At 39.3% G+C, this 14037-nt stretch overlaps 1 protein-coding gene across 1 annotated transcript in view; it reads right to left on the bottom strand.

Annotated features, from left to right (window-relative positions):
* Window positions 1-14037, bottom strand: part of LOC140937928 (probable E3 ubiquitin-protein ligase HERC1) — a 138468-nt gene that overhangs the window by 87921 nt on the left and 36510 nt on the right. The window contains exons 6-8 of the mRNA XM_073387490.1: window positions 7194-7273; window positions 6294-6390; window positions 5512-5655 (exon numbers count right to left, since the gene is read on the bottom strand). Coding sequence (XP_073243591.1) covers window positions 5512-5655; window positions 6294-6390; window positions 7194-7273 — 321 coding nt within the window. The remainder of the gene's footprint in view (window positions 1-5511; window positions 5656-6293; window positions 6391-7193; window positions 7274-14037) is intronic.

Below are 14037 nucleotides of genomic sequence, written 5' to 3'. Positions count from 1 at the left end.
CTATGTCTTTACTATGTCAAATACAGAAGGTCCTAGTTTAACACTGGAGGGAACAGGGTATCTGTATTTTCACCTACTTGGATGATGGTGCAGGAACTGCAAAGACCTTACAATCAGTCAGAACGGCATCAAAGAGAGTTAAGGAGGACATTGCAGCCAGTGGTTATGTCGCTTACCCTAACAAATGCTGCTGGGAACCTACATAATTGGGTGAATTGTTTTATCTAAAAGATGAGAGGCAGCATCATTTGCATTCCTCCCCGACACATCAAAGGGCTGAATAAAAGCATAGATCTAGTAACTCATCAGAAATCTTCTGTAACAGTTCGACAGTTAGCTAGCTTGGTAGAAACAATTGTCTCTATGGGTGGACTAGGGCTATGTATCGAGAAATTCTGAATGCAGAATTTTGGCCACACCACATATCCCTTTCCTCTGAGGGGCTGAGGGAGGTGCAGTTCTGGATAAATTTGAAGATTGTCATGGTCAGCTTATCTGGAAGGTCGGGTTGACCCCCAGTAGATGTCCACTCCTATTCAGATGGGAGTGACTCAGATTGAGAGGGGGTTAATGTGTGAATGAAGCAGGTTCTATAGTGGCAGGTAGCTGGTCTAAGGCAAAGAGCAGGTAGAGCTCAACATGGAGGGAACTCAGGGGAATGAGAATAGTGCTTCTGTCGGTTAGGGAGAAGTTGGTTGGAAAATTGGTACGCCATAAACTGACAATATGAAGGCAGAACACATTCTCCATGTAGGCAATACAAAGCCTAAACTCCATTCAGAAGGCGTCGCTATTTAAATACTATGTAGATAGTATCAGATTTGTTTGGAGCCTGAATGGATCGCTAGAAAATTCAACCAGGAGGCTGATGAGTTCTCCAGGCTGGTTACTAAGGATGACTACATGGTAAACCCAAATATTTTTGCGGCTTTGGATGACTTGTGGAGACCACACACAGTTGACCATTTTCCTAACTATTGGACACGTCAAATTCCTCCTTTCTGTAGTATTTTTTTCTTTTTAATTTTTAAAACTAAACTAGTGAGCAGCACTCTGCGAATATTAGTGGTCGAGCCGCGAACCGGAATGGCCATGCGATTTTGGAGTCCACTGTCTTTGGTACTTTTAGCTTGCATTTTCAAGCAGAAATGGAATCCAGTCAGCGGAAATCATAAATTGCTTAATAACATGGATCAGAAGAAGATATCTGTTGTTGTTCTTTTAGACATGTCCAAAGCTTTTGATAGCATTCGACACGATTTAACGTTACGTAAACTTCGCAAATCTGGTGTATCTGAGTCTGCGTGTGCCTGGTTGGAAAGCTATTTATTGCAACGACAATAAGTTGTTAAATTTCAGAATACTGTATCTGATCCCTTACCCCTTACGGTTGGAGTACCGCAGGGATCCATCATGAGCCTGGTGTTGCTTACATTATACGTAAACGACCTCTTTTGAGTTCCAAAACATTGCGAACCACTCAGCTATGTGGATGACACCAAGCTCTTCCTTGGGTTCCCCGCCAGTGAACTTGACGACTTTATCTCTGCAGTAAACGAAGATCTTAAAGAAATATCGATTTGGTGCTGTAGAAATTCGCTGCTCATTAACCCTGACAAAACAAAGCTTCTTTACGTGGGCGTCCCACAACTCATGAGGACATTACCTACCCCCTTACCAAGTGCGATAATGCTGGGAACTCAAAACAAGCCTGTAACAGTTGCAATGGACCTGGGAGTGTATATAGATTGTCATCTTAACTTTAACGAACATATCACTAAAACTGCCTCTGACTGTACGTTTAAACTAACGAGAGTTAATAGGATAAAGCATCTCTTAGATATAAAAACATTGATCTATCTTATAAATGATTTCGTTTTCAGTAAATTATTTTATTGTTCGACGGTATGGAGTAGAACGAGCAAGAAGAACGTTAGAAAACGTCAGCTAGTTCAGAACTATGCCTGCAGAATCGTAGCTGGTTTAAGAAAATACGATCATGTTTCAGAAGCCCTGAAGTCCCTTAAAGGTCAAATGAACCAAAAAATTGACATATTTTCTTTTGTCGCTTTACCTTCACCAAACACTAAAAAGAACCATCCTAAGTGAGATTTGGGTAAAGATCTTTCTTCCCAAGCCTTTATAGAAAGATAAAAGATCAAAATCCGAGCATTTCCAAAGACTTCACGAAAACATTTCTGAAATGGCCGCGTGATAGAATGGAGACTACGTGACGTCAATGTTGACCTTTCAGGGCGGAAAAACGTTTTGCACAAGCTGCTGCGCATCCTGCGTTTCTTTGTCTCGTTTTGTGAGAGTTCTGGCTGAGACTGAATGTAAGAGACGAGGTGCGAACGTTTGCTCCTTGTAAAGGCTTTTTTTTGTTGCTGTTGTTGTTGTTGTTTTTTCGTCACTTGAAAATTACTTTGGATTCAGAACAACCAATGTTAGAGTAAAGACAGATCATTTCGTCAGTCGAGGTGGAATAAAACGTTTTGAACATTTCCAAACAGGTTTGTATTTTTCTAATAATTGTGCATTCGATTGAGTTGATTTTGTGTCCAGTGCTTCGCCTTCTTTCGCCAGGTTGAATTAAAACCGCTTGTATTCTGTTATTAGTAGTTATGGTCACTTTTTTTACGTGCCCAGATTTATTTACCTTTGCAGAACCAGCATTATCCTTGTCTTCAGTCAAAGAACCGTAATGCTAACGCATGCGAGTGAACAAACTTGTGCGCTTTTAAGCTTTTAAGTTTTAAAAACTGTCTCGGAACTATAGATGGCCAGCAGGCTTACTCGAGAAGAAAAGACTACTTCGATCATTTTTCTGTTGCAAGTAATAATAGTGGGAGTTTTTTTCCTTCAACTTTTTCAGTTTTAATTACATAGTTTTGTTATCTTTCCGTACGCAAATTTTCCTTTCACTCGCTGTAAAGTAGCGAAGAACAGCGACTGCCGGCAGTGACTCCAAAACAATCGACTCTTTCCCGTAAACAATTGCTGGAGCTGGATTTGACTGAAGCGAGCAAAACAAATCCTTATGTGCAGTTTTCTGTATTTTCTAATGATTCAGTTTGCTGAGTTTAATTTGCTTGAATGAAGACCCTCGCATGGACCAGTTATAACTGGTTATTAAAAGTAGCTAATCTAGCTAAGCAGTCGGAATCATGGCTTGGCTGCGAAGCTTGCAACTGATCTTAAAAGCTTTTGCTTTTAAGATCTTTAGGTAGGTTGTAACATCAACGCCAAAACTTCTACATTGATGATTTTGCTTATATTTTAGTGATCTGCGAAGCTACAAGTGACCGAACCGATTGGGTCCAAATTCCACCTTACGAGGATATCTTCCAGTCACACCAAGTGCCTCTCCCTTAAGTGGAATACCATGCTACCGGGTTCTTGTTCTTTGGTCTCGAAATCACTTCAGATCACATGGCTAGGTGCTACTAACGTTTCACATGCACAAACCCAAAGCTTTAAGCGTACAATGTGTTATAGTCTGTTATCGGCCAGGAGCCATGTCTTTGAGGGGTTAATGTGTTGTGGAATGCGTTGCAGCCTGTATAAGGACCGACCTGTTTGGGCTGAGAGGGGCCTCTGTCATGGCCCGACAGGGCCAATGTAGTGGGGGGCCTGTAAAAGGCTAATGTGTTAGGGCCTGTGAGGGGCCAATATGTTCTGGTCTGCAAGTGGCCAATGTGTTGGGCAGTGTGCTATGGTTTGTTCTTGGCTACCATGCTATGTTTTGACAGTAGCAAGTATCTGTTAAAGCCTGTAAGAGGCTAGGGATCTCAAACATCTCGAATGTGTAGCAAGTTGTATGTTCATAGATTGTGCCCATTGTGGTTATTTGACTCACCAGAAACATATGCTGGCTTCTAAGGGCCCATTACCAGCTCGTGGGCAGCTCTGTCAATGTCGTATGTATGGCTGTGGAGTGCTATTTGTTAATCCTTGTATTACGGGCTACCAGCTTCTATATGTCTTTTTTTATCAGCTTATCCTACCCTGGGGGGTCTAACAACAGTCACCATCCAAAGATACACTCTCACTTGGGCGACTCCCAACATCATGATCCAGAAGAGGGCCCAAACTATTGTTAAGAAATACATGCCCTCATTCTCAGCTAGCAGAAGTGGGCAGAAATTAGGCAAATCATTGTCTTCCCCACATCGGGTCCAGAGCTTTCTTTATGCCTTGTGCACTTGTTGCAGACCACCAAATCATTAGGGCCCACCCAGTCAGCAGCTTTCGTGGTGGTCTAGGCCCTTCGAAAGGCCTGCTTACCTTCACCATTACAACACACATTGGTGAAGCAACTCTGTGAAGCATGCAAACATATCCTGGGGACCTGTCCAAAGGACCGAGACACTCCCCTCTCAGCAGGCCAAGTCAGAGAATTAGCGCTCCGCTTTGGCTGGGGAAATCCCAGTGAGCTTTAGATAGCATGTCTTATTGCCCTCGGTTTCAGATCATTTCTTCGTTGGGACGGCCTTAAATATCTGAGATTCTGTTACAAAATAATAACTAGTAGCCATATGTCCATTACACTACCCAAAAGGAAAAGCGACCAATTCAGAGAGGGTTCCCTGTAATTCTGGTGGCCTGTACAGGCTCTCGTACTTGTCCTGTATCCCTCACTGAAAGGTTCCCACTAATTAGTCAGCACAAGGATCGGACTACCTCTTTAGGAAGATTTGTCATGCTAAACATGGCTATTCCTTCCATCAAAAACAGCTGACCTACTTAAGAGCGACCAGGTAGTTCAAAGACCAACTCAAAGTCATCAGCCTTGACCCTAACCACTATGGCCTTCACAGTCGTAGGTCAGGGGGCAATCTACTGCAGCAGCCGTGGCCATCCCAGACAGGCTCCTAATGCGTCACAGCCGCTGGCGTTCACAGACAGCTAAAAACATGTACATTAAGGAAACTGACCAAACTCTTCTCCAAGTTTCTACAGCTCTCCATATGTAGGGAGGACAGTTTCGTCAGATTCCGAAAAATTAGTCTTCTCTCTCCAAACATTGTTGAGATGCTTCAATCGTTGGGCTTATTTCAGTCTTTCCCACAGTTTGATATTCAACGTGTACAACTGATCTGTGTAGACTTGCATCTGAGTGCACGTTCTCCTTTTTCGGGAAATCTACCTAGGTTCTTTACTCTTTCATTTTGCGATTAAAGTGCTGTTGCATTGTCATGTGGCAGACAGATGGCATTCAGCGTGTGGGAAATGTTTTTCTTGCCGGCTGAGCTTGCAAAACAGGCAAGAAATGAGGTTCTCTCTTATTGAATGGAACCTGGGCACGAATTACAATTTAGAGTATCGGTTTAGACGCTCAACATGTGATTCAGTTTTTGTTTCTTCACAAATAGTGCTACAGCGCTTTTCCACCCTTTAAACTTGGAAAATTTCTAAATAAGCTGGAGCAAAAGCAAAACACATACTTAAATATTTAATTTTTAAGCAAAAGAGTAGTTTGTGGCAGTTAATTTCCAACGCTATTCTTACCATTGTCTCCACTTCCAAAGGACCATGTTGTCCGTCCATCTTTAGAGACACAAAGTGTATGTGCACTACCACATGCAACTTGACCTACATTGCTAACATCTTTGACCAAAGTGGGGACATTCCTACTGTTGTTATCACCACAACCTTCACGGGAAAACAAACAATTTAAAAGCTACAGTACACATAGATACACCCTACTTTCCTTTATTGGATCTGCTGTAGGCACAGATGCATCACTTGATAACCCAATAAACCTGTATTTTAATTTTTTGGACCAATATTCTTCTTATGGCCATATTGTTTTTCGCATGAGTATCGGTCAATCTGTTATCTGCTTGAAATGAACATTGGCAGCAGGTGAGAAGTCTGCCAAGTATGTACATTACTTGCATGTTATAAAAAAAACTGTATAACTAATTTCTTACCAAAATTGTCAGAATTTCTCGAGAAACATAAACATCAACTTGCAACCCAAGTGTGTTGATTGATACTTGAGGTGTGAAAACTGCCATCTCAAATCTCAATTATCTAACGAGCAACTTAGTTTAAAATGGCAGTGACAATCCTTCCTAAGTGCCTTTAAATACTTGTAAATTTGATTAACTTTTAAAATGAACTTTTCAAAGTCAAGTCTTCTTCCTTAATAACATCAATCACCGTTGATATTGTTATAAACAATCAGTGCTCGGTGTTTTAAGGGAACTAATTATAAAATAAATCTTAATGAAATTTAAACCCCAAAAGTGGCAACAGGAAACATTGATGTATTAAATACTGTGTACCTAGTCTTCCATAGTCTCCTTCACCCCATGTGTAGAGATCCCCATCTTCTGTAACAGCAGCACTATGCCGATATCCTGCCATGATCATACTCACAACCTTAACACACATTTTAAAAAAACATTACTTTCCATAAAACTAAATTGTTATCATTATTCTCATGGTAACAGGGTTGAGCATGTGCCACAAGAGTAATTCAATGTCCTCTTACTTCATGTACATGTACATAGATTGTTGTCGACAAAAGTTTTATGCACCATAATTTGTAGTAATGGGGTTGAATTGGTTGACTTTCTTTGATTGATTCCACTCAAAGAGAAACATTTTAGTACCTGCACCTGGTCACACAACATCCTGTACACATTTGTATCTTTTAGAATTTGTTAATAAGAAATTGTTGAGCTTAATCAAATTATTATAAGGGTGTTTGGGTCTGTCAAAATAACTACTATATAAGCATTATTATGATCATCATTAATATTATTGTTATCACCGTCACCGATCTTTCCTCCAATAAATCATTTCATTTTGTAACTCGTGCTATTAGGCCAAAATGTTTTTGCCTTGTTGCTGCTACTGTTGTTTTTTTCAAGGAGATCGGAGGAAATTGTCCCTTTTGCAACACAACGAACTCAGTTTGAATCATTAAAAGCTTGACACACTTGAATTTCACGCAGTAGAATGAACCTGAGACTGTTCAAGCTGATTCTACACCAAGCATTGCTTATAAAGCAGTTTACTGATCTTAATACTTAATATTGTACATGAAACACCTACTTCAACAAGTAGTTACCCCCACTCGCCAACAGTATTACTTTGCGTCACTATTATTCACCAGTATCAACAATTATATTTATTTCTAAAGAATCCAACACTAGTACAGCTTAGACATTCCTATTTACCTTGCCAGATAAGCTCCCTTCAATCAGTTTTGGAGTCTTATGTGTTTGACTGTTTCCATGGCCCAGCTTCCCGTAATCACCTAGAGATGCAAAAACATTTTTGACAAAACATCTTAAATATATACATGTACAAGTAATACTTAGCAAAAGCTTTTGCTGCTCATTCCTCAGTGGTCTGATGGCATGATGTATCTTTATGAGAGTGTAAAAAACTAAACTACATACATTTATAAAAGTTAATAAGTGGTCATTTTGGTTCATACAATGCCGCTAAAAAGTAAGTTACCAGTATCGTCGTGTTTCTTGCAAGATGAGTGTCTCGTCTCGAGAGGTGAGAGCCTTGTCTTAAGAGAATCACTCCAGTGTCAATGCAGGAATAAATTACAAGTGAAGCTTGATTGACACTAAAATGACACCCTTGTCAAAGCAGTGTTAAGATCAAGCTTGAAACCTCAGCAAAGTTTTTAACAGTCTAGAACTATTTCTATATTGACAAACACTTTTACAACTTTTTTTCGGCCTGTAAGTCAGCTGCAATTAGGTTAAAAACTTGTTTTCATCATAACTGAAAGCTGTTCTTTAATGTTAGAGAAGTAACCCGAGAAGAGAAGTTTAACGGTAAGTTGCTTACAATAGTAAAATGTCAGGTGTGGATATTACCATTCTAGGAATTATTCATAGGGTTAGTGATTGTTTTAGCGAGGGATCGATAGCAAGAAAATATTATTCTTTCAGGTCTCACAGCGCTACTTTTACATCAGAATTATTTCAACAATTAAGGCAAAAAAGGCAGTAAATTGCTCACAAAGGCGAAAAGACTGAATTGTAACTTTTCTAACCAGGCCAGTAAGGCAGGAAAATAATCAAATTAGCTACAAAGAGGAAAATCTAGTTTAAAACTTGCTCAATCAGACGAGGAGGACGTGCTGATCCATCTAACACAACAAAGATGCTCACAGCAGTAAACAACCGACCAACTTTACACGGTTTATTGGTATGAAAAAGAGCATAGTAGGGACAAACGAAAACCAGCTTGATACATCCCTCCTTGTTCAATTTAGGTTCTCCTTTGATGAATACTTCCAGTCAATCTAATCATGCTATTATGATAAATTATTATAATAATTTCTTCAACCCACAGTTTGGATTCTATAGGAAAAACCATTAGTACTTTAATACAAGAGAAAATGTGAAAAATCTGATTTCGCACAAATTATGAAGCGAGGAGGATGAAAGTGCTTTTCAAATTTAACATGGAATTCACTGGTCAAGTGCTTTTATTTCATAAGCTTTTTCGGTAAACAAACTCCGTTGTTGTTGTGTGCTTTTAACTTGCAAAACGCACGCACTGAAAAGCCATTTAAAAACAATAAACAATCGAATAAACATTTCCCAGCTGATTTTCTTTAATGTTATTGTATCTTTTATGTCTCTGACATTTATTGTTTTATTATGCATGTGTTGAAACAAAAACCCTAACAAGTAGTTTTCGGAACACTTGATTTTCTCTTTTGCATTTTGTTTGGCGAAATTTCTTGAAACTATGAAGAAACTGGCAGTAAGTTTATTCAATATTCTCTAAGCTAACAAATTAACTCCGTAACTCTGAAGAACTCCTTAGTGATTCCCCATTCAAAGCCACACACTCTCTCATTAATTAATTAAGAGAATTTGAAATTACATGTAAATCAAAATGACACTGTGGCTTATAAGTGTTCTGTTCTGATCGCCTGTCTCTGGGAAAAATTTTTGCTGAATGACACAAAATACTAACAGGAGTTTATTTTTGCGGATTGACAATTTTTGTTTTTTGGGAAACTTATTTTTTGCAATTAAGACAGAGTCCATGGGTTTCTCATTTTGGCCCTTTTCTAAAATATCACGCTCAGTTTCAAATGGACTGACAACATTGCTTTAATTTTCTTAGCACATTGTTTTTAGTAGTAATGGTAGTAGAAGTAGTAGTAGTAGTAGTAGCAGTAGCAGTAGCAGTAGCAGTAGCAGTAGCAGTAGCAGTAGCAGTAGCAGTAGCAGTAGCAGTAGCAGTAGCAGTAGCAGTAGCAGTAGCAGTAGCAGTAGCAGTAGCAGTAGCAGTAGCAGTAGCAGTAGCAGTAGTAGTAGTAGTAGTAGTAGTAGTAGTAGTAGTAGTAGTAGTAGTATTTATTAACATTATTATTATTTTTTTTGCGGAAACTTTTTTTCGCGGATCGCGGAAATAAAACGCAAAAACCGTTGTAGTCTGGCCTAAATTAGTTAAGGCCGGATGAACTGATTCAGACACCAATCTTTATCCCAGCTAAACTAAATATCACAAAAAGGATATGTTACACGGAACTGTATGAGGCGCATCACCCGTTAGTTCCAAAAAGACCTTAAGTGCAGGCTAGTATCATGAGTAGGATATATTACATGGAACTGTAAGAGGCGCACAGTCCGCCAGTTCGAAAAAGACGTTAAGTGCAAACTAGTATCACGAGTAGGATATGTTGCCTGGAACTGTATGAGGCGCGCAGTCCGCCAGTTTGATAAAGACGTTAAGTGCGCGCAAGCTAGTATCACCAGTAGGACATGTTACGTGGAACTGTATGATGTGCGCCGCTGGCCACTTCGAAAAAGACGTTAAGTGCAAGCTAGTATCACAAGTAGGATATGTCACATGGAACTGTATGAGGCACGCACTACACCAGTTCCATAAAGACGTTAAGTGCCCGCAAGCTAGTATCATGAGTAGGATATGTTACATCAAACCAGAAGCACATAACATGAAGCATATAACTCAATCCCAATACCACCGACTTTTAGGGAACCATTCAAGATTATTTTACTCTGTAATATGGAACTACTGATAAGCGAGATTGTCGTGCGAGTGCTTAAGAAAAACTGTATCGTGATGTAAACGATGCACTGCAAAATGCAATTTATTACTTTTTTACAGCATAAAATTCTACCAAAATCGGAATATCCTCAGAACAAGACAAAGTCGACTACTCATGACATGCACCGTAAGACCTAGTGGTTCTTGGATGACCATAAGCGCGAATAACCTTTTTTATTACACATTGTACTCACCATCTGTCTTCTCGCTGGCTAAGAGCCTACAGCTAATTTTGTAAATCAGTGCAACCTACAAATTAGTCAATTAACTGCTAGCAGATAACTGACTAACCTGTAGGTTACGCATACAATGCATGATTTCCAATAACAATACTAATTCAGATTAAATGCGACGGTGTGTTTGTTGTTATTTTCTTCAAAACAATGTATAATAAAAAAATTATTAGATTCGGTTTTTGTGATATTCTAAATAATCAACGTCTCAGTAAGTGTTATCAGCCTCAGCCTTCAGCTCGGCTGATACCTTAACCTTGATTATTCCAGATATCACAAAAACGTCATCCGTAATATGTTTACAAAATCACTCATTATCTATCTAGAATAAATTGTAACATATTTTCAAATAAAATTCACTAGCAGCTGAACCCGAAAGTACAAATTGTATAAAATTCCTTGACATCTTCTCAGAAGTGATGTATGTAATGATAACCATGTCTCACGATCGTGTATTCAACTTATGTTCTGAAAGAACAAACAGAAAAAAAGAGACAGAAAAAATTGTTTCCTGAAAAATTTTATACGAAAACCCATAACTAATCAGCATTTCCCGTAAGACTTACTGGATCGTGGATCCGATCATGCAAGTAACATTGGTTGATCACATGGCAAAAATCAACACTAATTTGGAGCTAGGTAAAGTTTATTGATCGTGACCCACATTGGTACACTCGCACAGTTGATGAGGTTATCTACATAACCAGAGATGGCGGATACCTACAATCAAGAAACACATCAACTGTCCGATAACAAATCGGCCCAGAGAGGGAACAACATCTTTACGAAATAATATATAACGAGGATCAAAATGAACCAATGACAACAAACCAGGGTGCTACAAAAGCGACAGGTAACCAATCGACCTCATCGCCTGATGAAGACTAGCAGTAATAGCAGTCGAAACGTCGCAATCAACATCTTAAAGTGACTCCATCATCAGACAAACGATAAAGCGTTAACCTATGCTTGTTTTCCTTTTCAAGCCATACCACTTATTTGTGGCTTTTTATGTTTTCCTAAGGTTGCATTTTGTAGCAGCATAATTACTATATCTTTTATGCTACAAAACCCTTTCTTTCGGTTGTTGACTTCTCCTTGAGAAAGAAAGGCATACAAGCATTACAACTCAAAGTTTTTAGCCTTGAATTCCCTTATACCAGAAAAGCAAAAAAATTTCCGTGCTCTCTGATTGAACGGCTAAAAGTTCTCAGCATGGTTCTAAACAGATAAGAGGAATTTAGTCGCTTTGGGGTTATATGCTTCTTATCGAATTGTACGAGGCTCACCGCTCGACAGTTCAGAAAAGAAGTTAAGTACAAGTTAGTATCATGAGTAGCTAAACTTAGCAAGTGCACATTCTCCTCAGCGCAAGAGCACAAGAACATGCTAGCGAGCTTGTTCCTCGCGGGTGGTATAACAATTTCATTGTCTTAAAACCACTGTGATTCCAAGCTAAAAACAGACTGTAATTCAAAAGCCTAAAGTCAAACACCAAACCGTTGAGACTTAATTGAAACACATGGTACGTTATTTATGAAAACTAAAGTGGCCACCTGACTTACAACCAAAAAGTTAAGCTGGGTTTTTATCAGCAAGTCCAAAAGATTCACAAGCTTTTAACTACCTGATGACTTTCAGCTAGTTTTCTCATGTGAAACAGTATTTGCAGCTACAGTTCGCAAGGTGCTGCTCACACGTTTGTGTATTTCAGTTTCTTGTTTGCAACAAGTGTCTTGCAATCACGGACATAATATAGAGGACTGCCAGGTGGTAAAAGATTTGTTTGTTTTTTTTTCTTAGAGTACTAATTGAGATGAAGTAGAAGGAAATGGCAAGTCAAGCAGACCTGTCTACCGCTGCTGATGATAAAAGCGCTTCAGTGTCCAGCGTACCTGCCAGTTGGTCCAGTCGCACGAAAAGAAAATCCAAAAAGTGTAAGAAATGTGGAAGTATGATTCAAAACTTAAGCTGCCATCAAAGCGATCTGCATAAAATGCCAATGATGAAAAGAAAACTGGATGTTTATGTAACTCGAAAAAGGAAGCTGCCCAATCAAAGGATAAAATTTTGTCGTGCAAGAGTAAGAAGAAACCGATATTTCAACTCCACAAACATTTGCAAACACGTATTCACAAACTAAAACCAGGAACACCTGCTTATTTAAACGCGCTATCACACGCTCCACCAGCTTTGTTCAACAAAATAGAATCCCACTTAAAAAGAAGGAAAACGGTAGGCAGGAGAAACACAGTAAAAGTCACGAGGAGGCTAATTGGCAAGATGAAGATGACGAAACATGCGAGGAAATGGGGTCTAAATACAGCCCAGAGGATAGTCATGAATTCAAAGATGAGGATTTTAAAATGAACTAGCCACAAGGGCTGATAAAAAAGTAAAGAAAGCAGCCTGGAAGATTAAGCATCGACAGGATAGAGCAGTAGAGAGAAAAAGGAGACAAGCTGAAACACAGAAGACTGCAAGAAACCATTTCAGAGACAAGCAACAGTGGAAGCGAAGTCAACAAGGGCGATGATGCATACCATGAAGACAATGAAACAGTCAAAAATAATATTCCATGCAGCCCAACAGAGAGTGCCAAGGTAATTAAAGAAGATTATGAAACACTTGCAAGAGGAGCACTAAACAAAATGACGAAAACATCCAACAACAGGAAGCATCGAGGGGAAGACTGAAAAGAAGATAATGCGATGAAAACCACTGCTGACAGTGATGAAGAATACGAAAACCTCACAAGACGATTATGGAATAATAGTTATGAAGAAGAGAAGAGTAAAAGCAGCAACGAGGAAAGGAAGAATCTTGGTTCACAAGAGAACAGCGATGGAGGACTTGAGGGTGCTAACATGGAGAATGTAGTCAGTTGTAATCAGCCAGAAGTTTTTGAAATTTCGGACAGCGACGAGTCTGGCTCGGATCTTGACTACAAATGCGAAGAAGAGATTAATTAAAGTGACTCCAGTCAATCAGACACATACGTCGACTCCTCTTCTCTTCCCGTCAAATGCGAGGAACTATTGACCGAATTTGTTGAGATTATCAGGGAAAGTAATGTTGACAAAGGATCACTTTTGGATAAAGAATTAGATTGGCTCCAAGAAGTGAAGGAGTTTAAAGAAAACAAGTTATCGCATGGTCACATTTTAAAACACCACTTGAGTCAGCGGAAGAACTGGTGCGATAAGTGGGAGAGTACAATAAATACGTAAAGGAGGAACTACGTTGTGTGTGGTTGGAGGAGATCAAAGTGATAATGATGATGCGCTCAACACAGATTGGAACTCAAGCGATTGTGACATTGATGAAGGAGCAGATGTAAAGACAGAGAACAACCATGTCCATGATGAGTTTACTGGAGAACTGCTGACGGAATTTTATGCATGGTTAATTGACGTGGATGGAGGGTACAGATCAGAAAAAATGGTGCAGCAGTACAAATCCCAGGTACAAAGTGTTGTTCGTCGTCTAGAACAGGAGGAAACGTTAACTAAAGAAGCTCAAAACTCAAAACTCAAAACTCAAAACCTTCAGTGTACCTGCTAGTGCGTCTGGAAAAAGAAGGGGTAAATCTCTTGAAAAAAGGGCTGTCGTATGCTGTGGAAAAGTATCAGCCGGAAACTGTGATATCTTATCCCATGAGTTTATGTCTGTTCTATAAATTCTTAACCCAAGAAAGAAAATCTAAACTGTCTGATGTGAGCGTGTATACCTTAAA

Source organism: Porites lutea, chromosome 5 (assembly GCF_958299795.1).
Source record: "Porites lutea chromosome 5, jaPorLute2.1, whole genome shotgun sequence".
NCBI lineage: Eukaryota > Metazoa > Cnidaria > Anthozoa > Scleractinia > Poritidae > Porites > Porites lutea.
Note: the sequence above shows the minus strand (reverse complement) of the source record. Positions and strands in the feature narration are given on the sequence as shown.